Source organism: Saccostrea cucullata, unplaced genomic scaffold (genome assembly GCF_032062105.1).
Source record: "Saccostrea cucullata isolate Sc308-1 unplaced genomic scaffold, CSIRO_AGI_Scuc_v1 ctg3439, whole genome shotgun sequence".
Classification (NCBI taxonomy): Eukaryota; Metazoa; Mollusca; class Bivalvia; order Ostreida; family Ostreidae; genus Saccostrea; species Saccostrea cuccullata.
In genome coordinates, this window is record NW_026933021.1 from 27,769 (window position 1) to 53,901 (window position 26,133).

Genomic DNA, 26,133 nt, shown 5'->3' on the forward strand with positions numbered 1-26,133 from the left:
CTTGTTGTCGTCGTAAACTTTCACATTTTTGTCTTCTCCTCAAAAACCACTGGGCCAATTTCGACCCAACTTGCTACAAAGTATCCTTGGGTAAAGGGGATTCAAATTTGTTCAAATGAAGGGCCATGCCCTTTTCCAAGGGGAGATAATTATGAATTAGAGAAAAATTAATGGCATTTTTAAAAGATCTTCTTCTCAAGAACCACTGGGCCAGGAAAGATGAAACTCATGTGGAATCATCCTCAGGTAGTGAAGATTTATGTTTGTTCAAATCATGACACCCAGGGGTAGGGTGGGGCCAAAATGGTCGATCAAAGTTTTACATAGGAATATATCGGAGAAATCTTTAAAAATCTTCTTCTCAAGAACCGTTGAGCCAGGAAAGATGAAACTCAGGTGAAATTATCCTCAGGTAGTGTAGATTCAAGTTTGTTCAAATCATGACCCCCGGGACTAGGGTGGGGCCAAAATGTCCTACCAAAGTTTTACATAGGAATATATAGGGAAGTCTTCTTTTCAAGTACTTCAAATTAAGCCATGATTAGTAATATTTATATGGAATTATCCTCAGGTAGTGTATATTCTAGTAAATTCAAATCATGATCCCCTGGGGGGTTAAAATTCAAGCCCCCCTCTCATGCTCAGTAAACTTTCAGTTCTGATCTGATATGTGCTTTTTCTTAGCCGATGTGCTCAGGTGAGCGCTGTGGCCCCTTAAGAACACAACGCCATGGTTGGTCATATTTATATGGATGCATCCTCAGGTGGAGAAGAAACAAATTTGTCCAAATCATGACCCCCGGGGTAGGGTGGGGCCACTATGGCCGATCAAAGTTTAACATATGAATATATTTTAGGAACAAGATGTGTTTGTGAAACACTATGCGCCCGGTGGCAACAAAGTTCCAAAAAACTATTTTTAGCATATAGGTCACAGTCAAGGTCACAAGGTCATTGGCCTTGGTGTCATTTGAAAGAGCTTAATCAGTATTGCATGCATACCAAATACGATGTCTCTATTTCTCATGGTTCAAAAGTTCAGGCCAAATTTCGAAAAAGCTATTTTTAGCATATAGGTCACAGTCAAGGTCACAAGGTCAATGACCTTGGTGTCAATTGAAATAGCTTAATTAGTGGAGGAAGCATACCAAATATGAAGTCTTTATCTTTCATGGTTCAAGTTAGAAAAAGCTATTTTTAGCATATAGGTCACAGTCAAGGTCATAAGGTCATTGTCCTTGATTCATTTGAAAGAACTTTTTTAATGGAGTATGCATTCCTAATATGAAGTCTTTATTTCTCATGGTTCAAAAGTTATGGCGAATGTTCAAGTAAAGTTGACAACAGACAGACAAACAGATAAACAGTTAAACAGACAGGACAAAAACAATATACGCCTCGGATCTTTCGATTCGGGCACGTAAAAATCTACTTCTTAAGAATAACAAAGCAATGATTGGTCATTTATTAAGCAATGCATTTAAATTTAGTGTGTTATTGATGTGTGAATCACACAGACTTGTCACGTAGGCATATTTCATAGAGCACACTAGTAATTCATGAAAAATATGCCTACGTCTGTGAGATTAACACACCAATAATTCACACTAAACTTCAAATCATTTATGTGAAAGCATTCTCAGGTGGTGTAGATTCAACTTTGTTCATGTCATGACTCCCAGGGTAGGGTAGGGCCACAATGGATGATCTAAGATTCACATAGGAATATATACATGATATAGGAAAAATCAAGAAAAGCAAAGCTATGGTTGGTCATATTTATGTGGAAGCATCTTCAGGTAGTGTAGATTCAAGTTTATTCAAATCATGACCCCTGGGGGTAGGGTGGGGACACATTGGACAATCAAATTTCTACATAGGTATATAATTTAGGAAAAATCTTCAAAAACCTTCTTCTCAAGAACAGCAAAGACATGATTGTTCATATTTATATGAAAGCATCTTCAGGTGGTGTAAATTCAATTTTGTTCTAATCATGAGCCCCAGGGATAGGGTAAGGCCACATTATTTCAGACTTATAACAAAAAAGTCACAGATAGTCAAAAAATACATGTATGTATGCAGTACACTGTAATGGTCTATGCATTTCTCGGAAACTGTACTGTTTTCTGCTTATGTTTTTAAAAAGGAATTTTAAAAGGTGCATTATAATTGCGAAGCTCCTTTATTTTTCGGAAATATCTTGAAATTTCATGAAGTATGAAAATATATATCTCTCTCTCTCTCCAGAACATATGATGTTTATAAAGTGAGACTTTTGCGAATTTATAAACGCGAAACTTTCGCGAATACAGTTTTTTAACGCGTAACTTTCGCAAAACTTTAATTTTGTGATCTAGTTCATTCATTACAATGATTAGCAAAATGCTTTTTTAATCTTGGTCCATCACAAGTTACAATTTTAAGTTTTCTTGCTACTGAATATGTCTTGCCTCTGTCTTAATCTTTTTATCGTTAAATTTTGTCTTTCTCAACGTTATTCAAACAATTCAAAGTCTATGAAAGTTTTCCAGAAGTGTAACATCTCATAAAATTATCAAAATGAGGTTTTGTCAACTGTGTCCCACCACGGGTGCGTACCATTACCGCTACATTTTCAAAGTTTTCATTACCGCTACATAGCCATTACCGCTACAAATTGTTTCATTACCGCTACATATAAAAGTATACATTACCGCTACACTGCTTCTTTCGTTAGCCAGCTGCTAATTTGTGTACAGATTGATTTAAAGTACATCATGTAGAAGAACAAGTACTGTTTACCATTCTCACCGTGGGGAAGTGAAAGTATGACTTTGAACAGGATGTTTTTGTTTTATTTTAATTTTTTATTGAAATTCTATTTTATTTCATAAAAACACTTTCAAAAATATAAAGATAAAATCAATCACTGATCATAGATAAAACCTACACAACTCGAATCGACATTGTACTTCATCACATAGTGAGAGAATTCTGTTGATTGGAACACATATTCTGTGCCATACCTAGTTCAATGTGTATCAGTAATGTGTTGTTTTCGACTGATTCAATATGTAGTGGTAATGAGTTGTTTTTGGGCAAAAAATGTAGCGGTAATGATCGGTCGAAAATAAAAATATAGCGGTAATGAGTTGAAAATTTTGGCGATGTAGCGGTAATGTTGACCTCTCTTCACCACAAGGGTGAAAATTAGATGGCAAATGTTCATTTATCTTTGCAATGGTTTTCGGGAGTGAAGCGGAAAACCGAAAACCCTTGGCTTTGTAACAGGGGGTGGTGATGAAGAAATAACACGTACTCCTCTGTTAGGGTTCAGGTCATATATTTATTCGACACAGTGAGCTTATCATATACAGTTTACATAGCCCTGAAATATAATAAAACAACAATATAATAGCACATCAATTCAATCCTATTAATCATCTATACATGAAGCTCTCATAATTAATATATTCATATTAAATGATATATTATAGATGATAGTATATATGTACATTTACTCTCAATTAAGGGAGATAACTCTTATAGTCAATATATGGACATTACATATTTTCTCCCATATAAAGGTATAAAAAATAGGACTAATTAAAACAAATAATTCCTCACCATTCTGTGGGAAAAGGCTTCCACAATGATATGGTGGTTATAGTTGAAATGACATGTATATGGACTCTGTAATTTAATACAGTATACATTAAAATATATATTCCTTTTAAAATAAAATCATCTGTTCACTTTGAACAAAGTAACCAAATATCTGGATCTTAAAAATATAAGGTGTAACTTGAATATAACAATTTACACTTATAATATAATACATTACTTAAGAAATAAGGTATCATTTTTTGAGTTTTATTGAGATGTAAAACGGGTTGGTCACGTGATCAAATCCCATAAAGCCCGAAGGGCTTTATGGAAGATTTGATCATGTGCCAACCCGTTTTACATCTCAATAAAACTCAAAAAATGATACCTTATTACTTATATTTACATTTGTGACTTATTCATACTTTATATTTGCCTGATTGTTACTTTTAACGTGTGAAATGCCTTAATTTTTCAAACCCAACGGCATGTATGTAATCCACTAAACGCACGTCGACCCTTTATGACGTCACAGAGAAATTACGTCGAACGTTTATCCAAACGCACATCTATGACCTCTTGACCCCATACCTGTATTTACACAGTTATAAAAACGCTTGCCTTTAGTAGTGTTATATTAAGGTAGAATGGGATATCTCCATGTTATGACGTACTTCCGTTTGAAATATTGTTTTGATTTGCATGAGCGCTTATTATCGGGTCAAAAATTGTAGATACACCGTTTAAAAAGACAAACTGTAGCTAATTCAATGCAAGTTCTCATAAGTCGGCATTTTAGCTAAAATAGACAAAAAAGTATATAAATTTACTTTTAATTGTACATGTACTATGGACATTTAAAAAGCAAACTCTGTAAATCATATAGTTTAAACATTACAGCTTTTGAACACTATTAATGAAAAGCTGTCTTTTAATTGTTTAACTGTCCACTACCGGTAGTGCAATGAGGCATGGATAAGTATGAGGATTTCACATTGTGCTTTATAATTACCAATCAATTATCACGTTAGCCAGGGCTGGTCTTCTTTGTTATTTAATTCAAGAAGTAACTGTTTGGTCACAAATCAGCTAGCTGTTGGATATAGTCCGAATACTTTTAAATGAATGTAATGGCTCGATTTGAATGAGACACGTTTTGAAAGCGATTGTCCAGGCATTGTCTTCAAAACAGTTCTAAGTTAAAAACTACCAATGAAAGAAAGTGTGATTTTTTATATCGGTGATAAAATGTTGAATCATTTCTTAAATAGCACCCAGATTATTTCAACCCCTGGAAAATAAAGAAAGATAACTCTTCCGTTCGGATCTTTTAATCCAAAAATATTTAAATGCATCTGATATTTTCCATTTATATATATTTTTTCAATTTCTTTATTTCAATTTGCCGACATATTAACATACATTCTAATTGTAGATTTTCAAGCAATTTTATCCGTCTGTTTTCAAGAAATGAAGTTTTCCCAGTTTTTTTATGCTTATTTTTTTTTAAATTAAAAAAAATACGAAGACATATTTCTTGTCATTTTTGTTTTTATATACACTTGATATTAGAAAACTCCTGCCTATAATATTAAGCTTTTGATATATGAATTATATGATAAAAAGATCAGTTTTGTATTTCTCATTAAAATAATGAAAAAAATTATTAAAATTACGATTTAACATACTGATGCGTGATGGCATTTCAAATCCTCCTAATTTGTTTACATGAATATATAGGAGAAATTTCGTTTGGTATCCCATACCACCTTAAGGAAAACATTTGCAAATGTAAATATTGATCTATATAATCAATAATTCCAATCATAAAAATAACATCTTTCTCTCATGGTCATACATTCAATTAATATGAAGTGAAATTGGGATCTATAATAAATGCAAATCTGTAGAATAGACATATTACTTGACAATTAGTAATAAGGAAAGTTAGTACTTACCAGAAAATGGAATTTGTCAGTTTCCAAAGGTCAAAGTCATTGAAGTCCATAAAATACAGTCTTGGTCATTAACTCAACAAGACAAAGAATGAATATTTTGGCGGTAAAACCAATGACCATAAGAATAAAACCAATGAAAATCAACTTGACAACCAAACTACCAATAAGAACCAATAACACTCCAAAACCTTTGAACTGCCCTAAGGTAACTAATTATCTATATACAGGTGTACAGGTAAAGGGCTAAGGATATAAAGGAGCGGATCAAGCTTTTTATACTTTTATCTATTATGGTAGTTTAATTTATTTACATTAAATTTAAAACACTTATTTATTATATACGCATATTATACACACTACTACAGCTTAATTGCGAAGATGCGTTTATTCGCAAACTAAAAATTTAAGTTACGCGTTTTAAATAATGTGAAAGTTACGCGTTATAAGTTAACGCGAAAGTTTCGCACTTATTTGCGAAAGATACGTGTTTATTCGCGAAAGTTTCGCCTTATAACGCGAAAAATTAATTTGTTCAACCTATGAAAAGGAGCCCAATGGGCTTTAACTAGTATTCCTTTACTTTGGAAAAAGTTTTTTCAGGGAAAAAGGCTGAAGCCATTTTTTCTGATCAACAACTTAAAGCTGAATATCAAATAAAAAAAAATACAGATGACATTTAAACTTTAGTTTCTTATGATTGGTTGACTCCCCCACCTCTCCTTCATCTTTCTCACTTTTTTGAAGCATAGGCGTCGGATTCAGGGGGACTTAGCCCCTCCCCCACTTTTTTTCTGCAAAGATAGACATACCACTGTAATATAGACATTGAACTTGAGGCCGGCGTAGGTTTAGCCCCACTGCAGTTCAACAGGCACGTTGCAGTTTAGGTCAAAAAAAGGTAAGTGCATGGTAGTGTTTGGAAAAAAATAGGTACTGTCTAATAAGTTCACCCACGAAATAAGATCTTCATGTTTGGGACACTTTTTTTCTTGTAATTTTTTTTTCTTTCACCTAGCCCCCCCCCCCCCCTTTACAATTTGCTTTCGACGCCAATTGTGAAGGCATATATGATTAAAATTTGATCTGATCGTATATGCATTTTTTATAAAGCATGTCGCTCTCTCTCTCTCTCTCTCTCTCTTAGAATAATATCCAATTGTGTATCGGGACAAGCCCTGTTGTCCGTAGGACAATATCTTTGTTAACGTCTCTCTCTCTCTCTCCCTCTCTCTCTCTATCTCTTCTTTTTACACCTTGTAGGCACGCTCTATTGACCAAATTGATCACGTGATCTGACCCTGAATGAGAATACTCGTCACACTGATATCTGAGATTTTCTCGAATAGCAGTGTTTTTTTTTGCTCTTGCAAAAAGCCTTCCAAAGCGACTTATCAAAGCGTTCTTTCATCACCAAAGATACAGAAGAAGATTACTTCAGACTGAGGTAAGTTTATTTTTGGTGAAATCAGGAGTTTTTAACTTTATACAACGTCAACGTTTTCTGTTGACAAACGTGCATGAACAACGGTGAGTACTCGTTCCCGTCGCCATTGCAGGTTACTGTTTAATGTTAGCCACACATTTAGGCTAGTTTATTTAGGAAATATTTTTGTTTACATTGTTACCATGCATTGTAAATATAAACATATTTATTCGTTTTGTGTAATTTATACAGTTTAAATAAACATGATAAAGGCTCAGTTATAGCGGGAAACGTCTTGACTGCGCATGCTCTTGGGCTTGTTGGGACTAATGGGATATGAAAATTTTCTTCCATTCAGAATATATTTCAAGTGTCCAAAACTTGTTTATTTTATAACCAACAATAACATAGGTCATCATTGTCTTTGTAGTGGGAGTATATTTATTCTAGAGCTGTTTTTTTGTAAATGCACATGATGCAGATGCGAAGTATCCGGGATGGGGGCGGGGGGGGGGGGGGGGGGAGGTATGGAAACTGAAATGACAAAACTTAAAAAGACATAATATTAATAATTATTATTATATTTTAAAATGAAAAAAATAAATAAATAAAATTGCACAGTCTTGAAAATCCTATTTTAGGGCAAGTGATTGAATTACATTTTTTTTTAGAGTAAATGGCTATTCTTAGGAAAAAAAGATGGGTGTCAAACTTCATAAGCTGATGCATATGTGTGAGAGCCACTAACATGAACAAAACCTTGATATTATTTTCTTATATTTAAATATTTGTGAAAACTTCAAAAGTTATGGCCAAGGTTAACATGGTTAAACTTTTTTAAAAAAAAGTTAGTGAAATTCTACGGTCAAGGTAAAAAGGTCAAAAATATCTATACCCACAACAGGAAATCAAAGTTTTACATAGAAATATATAAGAAAAAACTTTAAAAATCTTCTTCTCAAGAACCACTGGGGCCAGAAAAGCTGAAACTTATGTGGAAGCATCCTTGGGTAGTGAAGATTCTAAATTTTTAAAATCATGACCCCCGGGGGTTGGGCAGGCTGCAAAAGGGAATCAAAATTTACATAGAAATATAGGAAAAAACCTTTAAAAATCTTCTTCTCAAGAACCACTGGGCCAGAAAAGCTGAAACTTATGTGGAAGCATCCTGGGATAGTGTAGATAATAAATTGTTAAAATCATGACCCCCAGGGGTTGGGCAGGGCCGCAAAATGGAATCAAAGATAATAAATTGTTAAAATCATGACCCCCAGAGGTTGGGCAGGGCCGCAAAATGGAATCAAAGTTTTATTAAAATAGAAATAAACTTTAAATATCTTCTTCTCAAGAACCACTGGGCCAGAAAAGCTGAAACTTATGCGGAAGCATCCTTGGGTAGTGTAGATTCTAAATTGTTAAACTTGTGACATGGAGTGGGGGGAGGTACGGCAAGGCCACAATAGGTATTACAAAGGAGGAATTCTGTCAAGAACGGCATCACCAAAGTTATCCAGGTGAGCGATGTGGCCCATGGGCCTCTTGTTGTTTTTATATGCTATATATGTTCTGCATTCATTGAGTTTTGAAAATAAGATTTTTTCTCAAAATAAATTTTTTTTTCATACCTACGTACCTTATTTTTATTGGTCAGGGGACAGGAAACAGGAGTATTTTTAGCTCACCTGAGCTGAAGGCTTGTCCATTGTCTGTCGTCATCGTCATTGGTGTCATTGTTGTTGTCATAAACTTTTCACATTTTCATATCTTCTTCTCAAGAACCACTGGACCAATTTCAACCAAACTTGCAGCAAAGTATCCTTGGGTAAAGGGGATTCAAGTTTTTTAAATGAAGGGCCACGCCCTCTTCCAAGGGGAGATAATTTTGAATTGGTGAAAAATTAATGGCATTTTAAAAAAAATCTTCTTCTCAAGAACCACTGGGCCAGGAAAGATGAACCTCATGTGGAATCATCCTCAGGTAGTGTAGATGTAAGTTTCTTCAAATAATGACCCCGGGGGCAAGGGTGGGGCCAAAATGGCCAATCAAAGATTTATATAGGAATACTAAGGAAAAATCTTCTTTTCAAGAACCATTGGGACAGGAAAAATGAAACTCATGTTGAATCATCCTCAGATAGTGTACATTCCATTTTGTTCAAATATTGGCTCTCGGAGGTAGGGTGGGGCCACAAAGGCTGATTAAAGTTTTACATTGGAATATATAGGAAAAATCTTTAAAAATCTTCTGATGAAGAACCATTGGGACAGGAAAGATGAAACTCATGTTCCTCAGATAGTGTACATTCAGGTTTGTTCAAATCTTGGCCCCCGGGGGTAGGGTTGGGCCACAATGGCTGATCAAAATTTTACATAGGAATGTATAGGGAAATCTTTAAAAATTTTCTTCACAAGAAATGCAAAGCCATGATTAGTGATATAATTTTATGGAAGCATCCTCAGATACTGTAGATTTTAGTTTGTTCAATTAAATCATAACCCCCAGGGATAGGGTGTGGCCACAATGCGGGATTCAAGTTAACATTGAAATATAAAGAAATCTTTTTCTAAAGAATTAATAGCAAAGTCATGATTAGTGATATTTATATGGAAGCATCCTCATGCAGGTAGTGTAGAATAAATTTGTTCAAATCTTAATTAACCTGATCCAAGGGTAGGGAATGGTCTCAGTGGTGGATCAAAGTTTTACATAGGAAAATAAAGGGAAAAATCTCAATAACAGAAAAGCTCTGATGTTAATTTTAGAATAACTTGGCATTGTTTGGGTAATTTTATACATTCAGCTAAGGAAGCTAGTGTATTTGTGGCACGCCAAGCAAAAACCTCCCTTAAGTGACTTTTTGTCGAAATTTGGTTTTTTGCATATTCTAAGAGGACATGTCTTCCCATTTATAAAAATGATATGGAAACCTAGTTATGTGCTTAAATAAGCTCTCTAGCATGAAGCAAAGGGCATGAAATATTTTGACCTGACGTCAATTTCTTCTGGCAACGTCAAACAAAATCTGCTTATCTTAACGTTATTAATAAGAGAAACGTCAAACTATGACCCCTTCAGATAAAAGGGAAAGTTAGATAAAATATTTTTTTTAAATAGACAAGATTCAAACTTGATAAAAACCATTGCAAGAGCATGCAAGCGAAATATTTTTTTTTAATTTTGATGAAATTATATTTGATTATAAGTGAAAACATTTTTCATAATATAATTGTATCATTCTGGATTCCTTGGATGTCTTGTTATTTCACTACTCCTCAATATCAACAGGAGGACAGGTCGTGTCTTTCCACGGATCCTGAACAAATGGACGGATTCTTTGATACAAATACTTCTGCCTCTCTCTTGTTAAACCACCAGGTAGGATTGTCCTGGGACGAGCATTTGTATCAAAGAATTCAGGATCGCATTTCAAGAGTTTGAAAGGAATCTCTTCGTCGACATTTGATTTTCTGCAAAGCACGAATCCGGGCCTGTCTTGGGTAAATCTAAAGTGTTGATAATCCCGAAGTCCTTTCAGAGGAGAGAACGTTGATGAAAAGAATTCCATCCAATCTAACCACATCCATGTTTCCTCCTCCTCAAAAAGAACGGCATTGTTGGAATAGCAAGATTTGTCCACAATATTACGTAAATCTGCAATACTGTTGCAATCTGTCCGTCTATACAGACGCTTGATGTGTGCGAAACTTGAATCGACTAGACATCTACAAAATTTAATGATAATTTATATCAATTTATTTGTTTCAGAGAGTTGATAAAAATGGTTTGAACAATGGTGTTCATTTAAAATTAAAAATGAAGGGTACCTTGCGTGACCTGGAATTTGCATCATGAAAGTAATTTGCTGATGAAGTCCCAGGAGAACTCTCCAGCAAAAGTACGCTAGCACATAGCGATTCTTGTTTTGTCCTTCATAAGAGAACAGAATTACATATTTATGTATGGGTTAAATTTTTCATTTTATGATGATTCATTTTTTTTTTTTTTTTTGGAAAAAACAATCACCTGCACAATTATCAGCATGGATAACACAGTTGATTTCACCAAATCCAAAATTTAGCAGAGCGTGATGCAGCATAGAGATCACTGCATTGGGACCATGGGTTTTAGAGCCATTTTCACCTACAAAGATATCGATATCTTTATTCCGTGGATAATTGTTAGATTATTATATTTCCTAAAATAGACCATATAAATTCAATTCATATTAAAAGTAACAAGTCTATCAATTATTTATTATCAATAAAAAACAATCAAAATGTATCACTACGATAATATTAAAATTTCTTTGTTAAATCTCAAAAGCATATCATAATCATATATACACCATAAAATGTAATTGTATTCATATACCGATGGATAATCATAATCATATATATACTATAAAATGTAATTGTATTCATATACCATGGTTTCATTCTCATTAATGAGGTAATTGTATTGTCTTGGTACTCCATCCACCCTCACCCCAAATAACTGTACTTTGCGTGGAACGAGAAAATAGAGGGGTCCCATTTGTCTTGCATGATGAGGAATAAACATCTGCTGGGAAAAATCAAAGGTGTAATGGACCTTAGTGTAAGGGGAAGAGCAAGGAATTGAAGGACCATAACCTCGTCTGACATTTTCAATCTCTGTCATCGATTCCATTACAGCTTGCTGATAAGCTTGTTTTTCCTTGGCAGCTCGTTGAAGGTGATCTTGGAATGCAGTGGTACACCTGAGCTTTTCAACGTCACCAACGGCTAACCGAATGGCATTTCTGTGTCTCTCACATATGTGACAAACGTCGGTTCGTGGTGTACTGATCTTAATATGAGGTATACATCTCAACCATACATCTTTAAATGTAGATAATCCTAGCGCCCGAATGTTGGATTGGGCACAGCTTTCAACATACCGCTTGTGTAAAGCATCTTTGGTATCTGAACATGGTAAAAAGATAGTAGGTTCTGTGTCCCTTCCTCTGGTTCCTGCTGGCTGGGGTATTCCGTGTTGACTCGCATAGTTTATCAAGTACTGCACCGCATTTTTGACTTCTTCAAACTTGAAAGCATTTGGGGCTTTTCTTCCCTTGTTACCATGGACACGAGGAGTAATGCCTTGAGATTGCAAATGTTTTTGAAGGCTGTCTAACGTATATTCTTTGACATCATATATAAACTCAAATGCCTTTCTACATATTGTTTGTTCCTGAAATGTGTACGTATACTTTGTTCTCTTTCGAGGGTTTGATAATTTTTTCCCAAAGCCAAACTGATTTAAACTGGTCATAATCATAATTTCCTTCTCTGCCTTCTCCAAATCCCGAATGCTGTATATATGATCAGTAAGTTGCTCAATGGAAAAATTGTCAAGGCAGTTTTTTGAACACGTACAACCAGCTCTTGCAATAGAAAAATTCTCACTACAATCATTCTCATCTTGTACACCTGTGGGGTCTGTCTCTGTAGCATGATCATAATCAGAATCAAAGAACAGATGAGCTAGTCTTTCTACAGATAAAGGTTCACGCAAATCAGCATCACATTCAATATCCAATTCACCAGAACTGTCTTCATTAACTTGATGTGAATGAGCTGAGTTTGCTATACCCAAATGTTCCTCAAATATATTTTCTAGCTCCTATCAAAAATAAATAAATAGAATAAAATATTATATTAATAAAATAACATTTTAGAATCTTACTTATATGTTCTTATTTTTCATTTATGAAATATTTTTAATGTATCTATACATATTTTGTGAAAATTGGAATGCCTATAAATCACACAACGTGTAGCCGGTTTTTTCATATTTTTTTTTTATTTTTATTTATTTATTTATTTTTTTTTTTTTGCCGGGTAGGTGACATAATTTGCTTGGTATAGCACAAATCACTTTTCTAACCATTTCTTTAATCACAACTTAGCGGACACTAGACATTAATTTTAATATCAGTTTCTATATGATACTACGTGAACTAAAAGTATCCCCAATTGTTTAAATTAATGTGTTACTTACGTGTACCATTACCAACATATGTATGCCTCTAATTTTAATTAAATAAAAAAATAAATCTTATAAATTGCTATTCATCTATGCAATTCTTTTTGAGTGAATAATTATTATTATTTTTTTTAAAATTTTTTTTTATATTTATACATGTACTTGTATTTATATACATGTATTTATTTTGATTTATTTATTGTCAAAACTATAAAATACAAATTTCATTTATTTCCTTACTCTTATTCTTAAAAATGGAAATAATTTTGTGTGTTTATAAATTTATTGGGTAAACACAATGTATAAGGTTTTCATTACAATCTCTCTCTCCCCCCTTGATAACCCCTTTCAAGAGTACCGGCCCTTTGTTTACATTAGAAACGTCTAACAACAAAACTAGCTTACTATGTCTCTCGGTTTTAAAGTTAGCGTATTACTGAACAACTTGTCTTTTAACTCGATTGGAACCAAAACAAGTATATTCTAATTATTTTCTGGCTTTTAAGGAACAAAACGGGTATTTATCGATTGTAAATCAATGTGAAGTCGAAAGCATCGATCCTCATGCGATCGACGTACGCTCGAATCCGTTGAAGACGAATCGACATGAATGTTTTGACAATCAGCAAGAACACTTTTGACATCTAAGATTCATTTTTAGTAGTTTATAGAGAAAGTAACAGAATGAGATCAACTATAAAATGCTTTAATTAAAGATTTGTTTGCTTTTTTAAAGTTATCGAACTTGAAAACGATATGGTATACATCTATATAGGCCTGCCGTAAAATGTGGATACACATGTAAACTTCTGGTACAGAAAGCAAACAAAAGATCTTTGAAATTTACAAATAAAATAAATATCTAATTTTTATTAGTTGCTAATTAGGGTCTTCCGTCTTCAGCGGAAGACCCTTCTATTATTCTTCGGTTTCTTTTTTACCTTTATTAGGGTCTTCCGTCTTCAGCGGAAGACCCTTCTATTATTCTTCGGTTTCTTTTTTACCTTTATTATTATTATTATTTTTATTCTTTTTTCTTCTTACAAAATTTGTGCAGAAGATTTCTCGGAGATGTCTCGTTCGATTTGCTTCAAATTTTCACAGTCGATGCGTTGTCATCTGAAGTTAATTCCGGCAAATCATTTTTTGGAAATTCACTTCCGGTCGGGAGTTATCGCCCTTTGATCGAAATTTAGAGGTCCTCCTTGTCTGTGATGGAACTCAAAAACGGCTCAAGCTAGAAAGCTGAAATTTTTAGTGATGATAGAGGACATGTTGCCACATTGCAACATGGTCAGGATATTTTCCGGAAGTGCCTAGTATGGAAGCTCGGTAGGGGTCAAAATTTAGGACACGTTTTTTGAGTGATTTTTTGAGACATTTTGTATCATATCTTTTAAAATATAAATATTTTGTTAAAACATACTGAACAACATTTGTGCAAAATATCAAGATCTTTAATATGATATCAAGAAAAATGTGCTGACTCATCAAATTAAGGGCTGAAAGGGGACAACAGTTTTTATTCAATAACTCTTTTAAAGTCAATATTTTGTTATACATTACTGAAGCAAAGATGTTTATCTCAACCATCTGCAACTATATATTATGGTTTTTATGTCGTATGGTACATAATTAGGGGCCACAAGGGGCCAGAATGCTAAATCTTTGATGCTTTATATCTCGAAAGGGAGAAATATTTTGATAAGCAATATTGAACAAAAGTTGTTCAAAATAATGTTCTGAACAGTATGCAACCTTTCATTTTTTGCTAAACGTCCCCATTAAGGAGTTGAAGGGTTGGCCCCTAAATATTTCTTATGCTAATAGCTCAAAAACGAAAAAGAATTTCTGAACAGTTGTTGAACACAAAATGTTCAAATTCTTAAGATCTTTAAGATGAGATCCCGAAAAAGGGGCTGGGCACTCGAATTAGGGGCCAAGAGGGGCCAAAAGTCTTCAATCGATAACTCTTTATCAGTTAATATTTTGTAATACATTACTGAAGCAAAGATGTTTATCTCAACCATCTACAACTATATATTATGGTTTTTATGTCGTATGGTACATAAATAGGGGCCACAAGGGGCCAGAATGCTAAATCTTTGATGCTTTTTATCTCGAAAGGGAGAAATATTTTGATAAGCAATATTGAACAAAAGTTGTTCAAAATAATGTTCTGAACAGTATGCAACCTTTCATTTTTTGCTAAACGTCCCCATTAAGGAGTTGAAGGGTTGACCCCTAAATATGTCTTTTGCAAATAGCTCAAAAACGAAAAAGAATTTCTGAACAGTTGTTGAACACAAAATGTTCAAATTCTTAAGATCTTTAAGTTGAGATCCCGAAAAAGGGGCTGGGCACTCGAATTAGGGGCCAAGAGGGGCCAAAAGTCTTCAATCGATAACTCTTTATCAGTTAATATTTTGTAATACATTACTGAAGCAAAGATGTTTATCTCAACTATCTACAACTATATATTATGGTTTTTATGTCGTATGGTACATAAATAGGGGCCACAAGGGGTCAGAATGCTAAATCTTTGATGCTTTATATCTCGAAAGGGAGAAATATTTTGATAAGCAATATTGAACAAAAGTTGTTCAAAATAATGTTCTGAACAGTATGCAACCTTTCATTTTTTGCTAAACGTCCCCATTAAGGAGTTGAAGGGTTGGCCCCTAAATATCTCTTTTGCTAATAACTCAAAAACGAAAAAGAATTTCTGAACAGTTGTTGAACACAAAATGTTCAAAATCTTAAGATCTTTAAGATGAGATCCCGAAAAAGGGGCTGGGCACTCAGATTAGGGGCCAAGAGGGGCCAAAAGTCTCCAATCGATAACTCTTTATAAGTTAATATTTTGTAATACATTACTGAAGCAAAGATGTTTATCTCAACCATCTACAACTATATATTATGGTTTTTCTGTCGTATGGTACATAAATAGGGGCCACAAGGGGCCAGAATGCTAAATCTTTGATGCTTTATATCTCGAAAGAGAAAAATATTTTGATAAGCAATATTGAACAAAAGATGTTCAAAATCATGTTCCAAACAATATGCAACGTTTCATTTTTTGCTTAACGTCCCCATTCAAGAGTTGAAGGGTTGGCCCCTAAATATTTCTTTTGCTAATATCTCAAAAACGAAAAAGAATTTCTGAATAGTTGTTGAACAAAAAATGTTCAAAATCTTAAGAGCTTTCAGATGATATGAATAAAAAGGGCCGATTCCTAAAATTAGGGGCCGTTAGGGGCAAAAGGCCGATTTTTTAAAGTCTTTAATGTTCAATGTCTTTTTACAGTTTGTGGTAAATCATTATTTTAGAATGAAAATCGCAATCAAAATCTTATCTCATCTCATCAAGAATTGGACGGAAGACCCACTCGTTGCTCGCAACGAGATCTCATCTAGTTATTATTATTATTTTTATTCTTTTTTCTTCTTACAAAATTTGTGCAGACGATTTCTCGGAGATGGCTCGTTCGATTTGCTTCAAATTTTCACAGTCGATGCGTTTTCATCTGAAGTTAATTCCGGCAAATTTTTTTTTGGAAATTCACTTCCGGTCGGGAGTTATCGCCCTTTGATCAAAATTTGGAGGACCTCCTTGTCTGTGATGGAACTCAAAAACGGCTCAAGCTAGAAAGCTGAAATTTTTAGTGATGATAGAGGACATGTTGCCACGTTGCAACATGGTCAGGATATTTTCCGGAAGTGCCTAATATGGAAGCTCGGTAGGGGTCAAAATTTAGGACACGTTTTATGAGTGATTTTTTGAGACATTTTGTATCATATCTTTTAAAATATAAATATTTTGTTAAAACATACTGAACAACATTTGTGCAAAATATAAAAATCTTTAATATGATATCAAGAAAAATGTGCTGACTCATCAAATTAAGGGCTGAAAGGGGCCAACAGTTTTTATTCAATAACTTTTTTAAAGTCAATATTTTGTAATACAATACTGAAACAAATATGTTCATCTCAACCATCTACAACTATATATTATGATTTCCATGTCGTATGGTACATCATTAGGGGCCACAAGGGGCCAGAATGCTAAATCTTTGATGCTTTATATCTCAATATGGAGAAATATTTTGAAAAGCAATATTGAACAAAAGATGTTCAAAATAATGTTCTGAACAATATGTTGCCTTTCATTTTTTGCTAAACGGCCCCATTAAGGAGTTGAAGGGTTGGCCCCTAAATATTTCTTTTGCTAATAGCTCAAAAACGAAAAGGAATTTCTAAACAGTTGTTGAACACAAAATATTTAAAATCTTAAGAGCTTTAAGATGAGATCCTGAAAAAGGGGCTGGGCACTCAAATTAGGGGCCAAGAGGGGCCAAAATCTTCAATCGATAACTCTTTATCAGTTAATATTTTTTAATACATTACTGAAGCAAAGATGTTCATCTCAACCATCTATATCTAAATATTATGATTTTTATGTCGTATAGTTCATAATTAGGGGCCACAAGGGGCCAGAATGCTAAATCTTTGATGCTTTATATCTCGAAATTGAGAAATATTTTGATAAGCAATATTGAACAAAAGATGTTCAAAATAATGTTCTGAACAATATGCTACCTTTCATTTTTTGCTAAACGGCCCCATTAAGGAGTTGAAGGGTTGGCCCCTAAATATTTCTTTTGCTAATAGCTCAGATTAACGAAAAGGAATTTCTAAACAGTTGTTGAACACAAAATGTTCAAAATCTTAAGAGCTTTAAGAAGAGATCCTGAAAAAGGGGCTGGGCACTCAAATTAGGGGCCAAGAGGGGCCAAAAGTCTTCAATCGATAACTCTTTGTCAGTTAATATTTTTTAATACATTACTGAAGCAAAGATGTTCATCTCAACCATCTATATCTAAATATTATGATTTTTATGTCGTATAGTTCATAATTAGGGGCCACAAGGGGCCAGAATGCTAAATCTTTGATGCTTTATATCTCGAAATTGAGAAATATTTTGATAAGCAATATTGAACAAAAGATGTTCAAAATAATGTTCTGAACAATATGCTACCTTTCATTTTTTGCTAAACGGCCCCATTAAGGAGTTGAAGGGTTGGCCCCTAAATATTTCTTTTGCTAATAGCTCAAAAACGAAAAGGAATTTCTAAACAGTTGTTGAACACAAAATGTTTAAAATCTTAAGAGCTTTAAGATGAGATCCTGAAAAAGGGGCTGGGCACTCAAATTAGGGGCCAAGAGGGGCCAAAAGTCTTCAATCGATAACTCTTTGTCAGTTAATATTTTTTAATACATTACTGAAGCAAAGATGTTCATCTCAACCATCTACATCTAAATATTATGATTTTTATGTCGTATAGTTCATAATTAGGGGCCACAAGGGGCCAGAATGCTAAATCTTTGATGCTTTATATCTCGAAATTGAGAAATATTTTGATAAGCAATATTGAACAAAAGATGTTCAAAATAATGTTCTGGACAATATGTTACCTTTCATTTTTTGCTAAACGGCCCCATTAAGGAGTTGAAGGGTTGGCCCCTAAATATTTCTTTTGCTGATAGCTCAAAAACGAAAAGGAATTTCTAAACAGTTGTTGAACACAAAATGTTCAAAATCTTAAGTGTTTTAAGATGAGATCCTGAAAAAGGGGCTGGGCACTCAAATAAGGGGTCAAGAGGGGCCAAAAGTCTTCAATCGATAACTCTTTATCAGTTAACATTTTGTAATACATTACTGAAGCAAAAATGTTCATCTCAACCATCTACATCTAAATATTATGATTTTTATGTCGTATGGTACATAATTAGGGGCCATAAGGGGCCAGAATGCTAAATCTTTGATACTTTAATGATATCTTGAAAGGGAGAAATATTTTGATAAGCAATATTGAACAAAAGATGTTCAAAATAATGTTCTGAACAATATGCAACCTTTCATTTTTTGCTTAACGTCCCCATTAGGGTGTTGAAGGGTTGTCCCTTAAATATTTCTTTTGCTAATATCTCAAAAACTAAAATTAATTTCTGAATAGTTGTTGAACAAAAAATCTTCAAAATCCTAAGAGCTTTAAGATGATATGAATAAAGAGGGCTGATTCCTTAAATTAGTGGCCGTTAGGGGCAAAAGGCCGATTTTTAAAAGTCTTTAATGTTCAATGTCTTTTTACAGATTGTGGTAAATCATTATTTTAGAATGAAAATTGCAATCAAAATCTTATCTCATCTCATCAAGAATTGGACGGAAGACCCACTCGTTGCTCGCAACGAGATCTCATCTAGTTATAATTCTGTTTTCAAAAACGCTTACCTGAAACTGGTCCATCAGCATTCATCTTTCAGTTGCATGAATAGATGTGAAGAAAAAACGAGTAAGAAGTTGACACAGAATTTTATTTTGCAGAAGTAAATTTTGCGTTTTCACGTCATTGATTTTAGACGCAATTTTCGACGTTACGTCATAATTGAGCTAAGGGAGGTTTTTGCTTGGCGGGCCACATTTCTAATTTTGCTATACTGTTTTAACTGGAATTGATCAGACTTAGGAAATTTTCAGGAATTACTGGTGTTTGAAATTTGTTAGAAATTAATTAGATTTTAGGGATTAAGTTTTAGTTAATTGGTTTTTACTTTCATCCAGGAGGTCTGGGAGGAAGTTTTGAGAGTCAGGAGTTTTGTGAGTTAATTGCATTGAAGTTGATTTTAGACAGATAAGTTAGGACAGCCATATTTTAGCAGGGTAAATTCAATTTAAAACTGTACGTCTGTGTACCAGTTTCAGCATCATCATATTGCTTTGCATATTCATTAGACACAACCATATATGGAAATGGATTAGCAGTTCTAAAGCAGTTATTTGCAGTTTCAAGCAGTTTTTCTAAACTCATTTAAATATTTCGCTAAAATTAACTGCTTCAAAACTGGTTGAAAACTGGGAAGGCTAAGAAAAACTGGCTTGAACTGCCTATTTTTATGAATAATCAATCAACTTGTCTGAGGGACATGGAAGGCTGAGGAAGGTTAAGGAACTGCTATTAATAAACTGCTTATAAAATAAAACTGGGATGGCTTAAATTAATAACTCAACAAACGGCCTTCCACTTTGACATGGGAAGTCATATTGACATGTAAGCATCCTCATTTATTGAAGATTTAAATTTGTTCAAATCATGAATACCCTTTGGTGTAGGGAGGGAAATGATGGGGAGTCAAATTCAAATTATTACAAAAAAATCTTTTAAAAAATCTATGCAAATCTTTTTCTCAAGAACTTTCTCAAGAAGTTATATGCAGATTTGATATGGAGGCATTCTCAAGTTGTATTAGAATTCAAGCCCCCTCCAACCCTCCACCCAACCCCCTCAGTAAACTTTTCAATTCTGATCTGATTTGTGCTTTTTCCCTAGCTGATGTGCTCAGGTGAGCATTGTGGCCCCTGGGCCTCTTGTTTCTTTGGCCTAATTAAGAAGCATTAATGCATATCTGTACTAAATTTGCATGGATGATGCATCAAAGGATAAACATTCTCAAACCTGCTTCAGATGCTGGATTTGATTGCGAATTTAGTCATTTTCTGGATGAGTGACTAGTAGTTTTGGATAAGTGGATCTATTCCCAAGTTTACTACAAGCCCTATCAGATCAATTAAGGAATCACTGTCTAGCCCGTTATGCATAAATTATCCCATGTTTCCCACTATCGTTGATGTCCCTGGCATAATTTACGAACTAGACAGTGATTCCATATATTTCAATTTCATTGTGAAATAAAATTGTAGATTTGGATTTCAAAAATAAACACATAGATTTAAATTACACGAGGACTCCCATGCCAATTTCAATAGTCCTCGCCCACTGACGTCAAACACAAAGGCAGCCGCATGAGATTTACATGCATATTTGGCCTCCTTAGCGTCAGACACAGACACAGATGCGCACAAGATTTGCATGCATATTAGGTCTTAGCCCCCGACCTATCGATTTGCCTAATTTACATTCCGGTAGAATTATCAAGAAATCAACCCTGCTAACTTTCAAAGAGTTATCACAGAGAAAAAAAAATTAGAAATGGAAATATAATTGCATAAATGTTGCATTTTGGGATATACACTATATGATTATTAGTGTAATGTTTGATTTAAATTGCCTTATACTTATAAGGACAACAGCTAGGTCTTTAATCCTGGTTTACCTATATTTTAAAAAATTGTTTTCATATTTTTTTTGTATCGTGATGACCCTCTGAATATCAATAATGTTTTAGGGGGTAAAAAGTATTATTTATGCATAAAATATGCAAAATTATGCATTGAATATAACGGATGAAGTGTGTTTGCTATAAGGGTGTTTGACTGTATGTTGAAATTCAAGGAAATTAATTTCGTTTTATAATAAAGTTTTTATTATTACAGAATGGAGCCTAGACGATCTTCCAGAGTTCGCCAGCGCCCCCGATGGTTTGCCGACTACGTCGTGGACTTTCCTGTAAGTAATGAAAGATTCACTTGTAACAAATTCTATTTAAGATTATAACTAAGGGCTGGGAGGGGGGGGGGCAAAGAGGGGAAATAATTAGTGATATTTGATTCAAATATCCCTCTCTGAATAAATTTAATCTAACTTTTTATTGGAAGATTGAATTTTATTGTTATTACGCTTTCTCTCTCTTTCTACTGGGCTTTTTAATCTTTTTTGTTATCTGAGGTCTCTTATATTAAACAGATATGATACATATTAAAATTCATTTAGCTTATCTCTAGCATTGCTTCATAATTAATGTTTTAAAAAAAATGATCCCTAGCACTACAATTTTTTTCACTATTAGAATTTAATTCTTCTAAATAAAAGGATTTTTATTACATTTTCAACAGTGAAATACTGTTATTTATCCATTGAATAAAAGTGATATCCTGTCACAGTGTGAAAGGATATCCTGTCACAGTGTGAAAGGATATCAAAATGATATTCTGTCACAGTACATGTGACAAATATCAGAAGTGCAGGAAAACTCTCGATTTAACTTCCCATAACGAAGAGTGTTGTAAAAATATTCCTTGGACTGGTATAATATATAGAGAGACTAAATAAACCATTCTGACAGAGAATAAGACTGCCAAAGTTCCTCAAATATGTTGCTTAATTCATGTAAATGTACAATGTTTTAATCTCGTATCACTTAGCTATGACGTCTCCACCGCTCAACTATGACGTCATGTAGCCTATGACTGTATATACAAAAAAAGACAAATAGGCAAAGGGAAAATCAAAGAAAATGTAATAAACAGAAAATTCAATGTTTTTGTATATCCTCTATATATGAATTCAGTTGTGTTAAGTAATACAGATGTGTGCATGTGACCTAAATTAAATAAATGATTAATTGGTTAATCCTTTAAAGCAGTGGTTTATTCAAACAATATCATGGATTCGATAAAAATATTATAGGTTACGTTGACAAGGTTAAGATGAGTTTTAATTATACCCCACGCAACTAGTCGCGTGAAGTATAATGTTTTTGACCCATCCGTCAGAGTGTCAGTCAGTCAGTCCTTTTTTTTGTCAACGCAACTCCTCATAAACCGCTGCACAGAATTTCGTCAAACTTTGCAGGTACTTAGGACACAATGTGTAGATGTGCATATTACCAGGAAATTCCGATTCCGTTATTTTTTCCGGGAATTTCCGGACTTTTTATCTTAGGTGTTTGGCCATACCTTGAATATAGAGATGAACAGTTTGTCAGCGCAACTCCTCATAAACCGCTGCACAGAATTTCGTCAAACTTTGCAGGTATTTAGGGCACAATGTGTAGATGTGCATATTACCAGGAAATTCTGATTCCATTATTTTTTCCGGGAATTTCCGGACTTTTTATCTTAGGTGTTTGGCCATACCTTGAATATAGAGATGAACAGTTTGTCAGCGCAACTCCTCATAAACCGCTACACAGAATTTCGTCAAACTTTGCAGGTATTTAGGACACAATGTGTAGATGTGCATATTACCAGGAAATTCTGATTCCTTTATTTTTTCTTAGAATTTCCAGATTTTCAACTTAGATTTTTGGCCATACCTTAAATATAGAGATGAACATTTTGTCAGCGCAACTCCTCATAAACCGCTGCACAGATTTTCGTCAAACTTTGGAGATATTTAGGACACAGTGTGTAGATGTGCATATTTCTAGGAAATTCTGATTCCTTTATTTTTTGGGAATTTCCACACTTTTCAAATTAGATTTTTGGCCATACCTTGAATATACAGGTGAACATTTTGTCAGCGCGACCCCTCATAAACCGCTGCACAGAATTTCGTCAGACTTTGCAGATATTTAGGACACAATGTATAGATGTGCATTTTACCAGGAAATTCCGATTCTTTTATTTTTCTGCGAATTTCGGCACTTTACAACTTAGATTTTTGGGGATATCTTGAATATAGTGGTGAACAGTTTGTCAGCGCAACTCCTCATAAACCGCTGCACAGAATTATATCAAACTTTGCAGATATTTAGGACACAATTTGTAGATGTGCATATTACTGGGAAATTCAGATTCTTTCATTTTTTCCGGGATTTTTAGCACTTTGAGTTTTGGGGGAGCGTGGGGTATGTGAGCTTGCTCACTTTTTCTTTCATTAAGGATGTCAACGAATATTCAAATCTTTATTCAATGAGTTGATATTCAAATATTTATAAATGTGATTCGAATATTCGGTTTTTGAGTATACAGCCATTTATAAGGTAGAAAAATCTGGCAAGTTTTATTTGAAATTGAATCAAGTTTGTACTGTTGACTATAGGAATAAGATTTGATTTAAAAAAAATTAAAGACACTCCTGTTGGATTTAAAAGTGTGAAGAGTGTAAATGCTACAATAAATTAAATTCTTTGATCATTTAATAAGTGGTATAACGGTGCCATTAGTTCTTACAATCAGTTTGTATTGTTGTAAGGACAGAGTTAAACAAAAAACACATAGATCCCTTGTTTATGTATACATATACGCATTTTCCCATATTTTAAGACACCAATTTTCAATGGAATTTTCTTTCAGATAATATTGTCCACAGGCATCGCCCACAAAGATCTTGAGATATGTGGTTTGTTATTGAATTTTGCACAAAATATCAAAAAATTAACGTGGGCAACGGCTGTGGACACTGTTTTCTAGAGGAAAATCACCCTTGAAATGGGCCATTTTGAGGATTTTTCTGTTGAAATTAGAGAAATGCTTCATATTAATGACGTCATATCTGCAGAGTGGTAATCCTTCATGCCATATTTTTTTCCTGATTTATCACAGTCATATAATTAACTAATATTTAAGCCAGTTTAAAAACTTTTTGATTTCATCACATTTTTAGGGCGCACAAAGCTAAAACCATACCTTTTTCTTACCAGTTTTTCAGGACAAATCGCTAAATTTGCGTTTCGCTAAAAGTTTCACTTATACGATATATATTAATATGTTTACCATTTCTGTTCCTGTCTTTGATGTGTTATTTTTTCTATTTAGGTGCGAAAGTCCAGGGTGAAGCCAGTGGTGAAGGTTGAGGGTGTTCCTCAACTGCCTGAGAAGGTGGCAGTACTGCCTCTTCCTGAGCCTTTACAGGAGCTGCCTGTGGAGAGGCTAAGGCAGGCTGAAGAGGTGACTGTGTCATCTCCCCAACCTGTGATGGCTGATCCTGAGGCAGAACTTGTTCAGCTTGAGGAGGAGTGTCTGCCGTCTCCTGAGCCTGTCGTAGCCTTTCCTTGGCCTGAGCTTGAGCTTATCGAGGAGGTGGCGCTGCCATCACCTCAGCCGTCTCGGGATCTGGTTGAGGAGGAGGCTGCACAGACTGAGGAGGTGGAACTGCCGTCTCCCCAGGTTGTTGTGGATCATCCTCGACTTTCTGGCCTCGGATCACCAGTGACAGAGACCCCTCCTGTGCAGCCATCACCTGTGAGGGAACCAGCTGAGAGGCGAGGCTTTACCGCAGGGTTTGTGCGACATGTGGTTCATACTGCGGAGGTCTCTTTAGTTAGTGGTCTCCTTCTCGTCCCTTTGTTTTCTTCCTTTATTGGCTTTAATTTGGGTTTGTAAGGTATAAAATTATTAAAAATAAAATAATTTAAATAAGGGTAAATTTTTTCTAAATTTCTAATTATTTCCTATTTTTTCCCCTATAAAACTTAATAAATTCTCTTCCCCTTTAATTTAAAGTTCTAATGGATAAATCATGAATAAATTTTTTTTCCTTAGTCATCTAGGAGTCTCAGTACACAATTATAATTCAGTAATATTAAGTAATTTTTTGTTAATAACATAAATAAAAAATTTATATACCCCCTCTTTTTTCAAATTAAAATTGTAAGACCACTCAAAATTTAACATAAGTTTAAATTTAGATCATACTAAAGTTTAAACAAGTTTAAATGTAGACTATATAAGAGTTTAAATAAGTTTAAATTAAGACTATACTAGAATTTAAATAAGTTTAAATCAAGACCATACTAGAGTTTAAATATTTTGAATTAGATCATACTAGTCTAAGTGTTAAAATAAGTTTAATTAAGTTAAAAACCATACTAGAGTATAATTATATTTAAATTAAGACCATACTAAACATGAAGTTTATATGATTTTAAATAAAGATCATACTAGAGTTTAAATATTAAGTATAAATTTAGATCATAATAGAGTTTAAATAAGTTTAAATTTAGACTATGCTAGAGTTTATAAAAGTTGAAATTTCGACTATACTAGATTTTAAATAAGTTTAAATTAAGACCATATTAGAGTTTAGATAAGTTTAAATGTAGACAGTACTAGAGTTTGAATAAGTTTATATTAAGACTATACTAGAGTTAATAAGTATTAATTTAGATTATGATAGTCTTAAAATAAGTTTAGATTACGACAAAACTAAAGTTTAAATAAAATTAAATTAAGATTGTACTAGAGTAGAAATTAATTAAGTTAGAATTTATCATATCTTCTCCTGGATACTACATCTAAATATTTCAATGCAAGCACACACCGGTATTTAGATGTAGTTATTCAGGAGAATAATTAAATGTTGATTAATTGAGGTTAATTTTTTTGATAGATAGCAAAAAGGCAAAAGTAAATTTAAACCTTTTTAAAAAATTAAACAGTAAGAGATTGATTATTTAAATTATGAATTTTCCTA

General features: G+C 33.8%; 2 protein-coding genes across 2 annotated transcripts; one reads left to right on the plus strand and one right to left on the minus strand.

Annotated features, from left to right (window-relative positions):
* The first annotated feature begins 6,859 nt into the window (after positions 1–6,859).
* On the plus strand, positions 6,860–25,043 carry LOC134237030 (magnetosome-associated protein MamJ-like). The gene is made up of 3 exons (XM_062719113.1): positions 6,860–6,990; positions 21,372–21,444; positions 24,477–25,043. The coding sequence occupies exons 2-3, from the start codon at positions 21,373–21,375 to the stop codon at positions 25,041–25,043; spliced, it is 639 nt and encodes a 212-aa protein (XP_062575097.1). The 5' UTR covers positions 6,860–6,990; position 21,372.
* On the minus strand, positions 10,236–12,262 carry LOC134237029 (uncharacterized). Its single transcript, XM_062719112.1, has 4 exons — positions 11,398–12,262; positions 10,994–11,113; positions 10,795–10,897; positions 10,236–10,692 (listed from the first exon to the last, which is right to left on the minus strand). Exons 1-4 carry the CDS (start codon positions 12,260–12,262, stop codon positions 10,236–10,238), a joined length of 1,545 nt encoding a protein of 514 aa, XP_062575096.1.
* Positions 25,044–26,133: the final 1,090 nt, after the last annotated feature.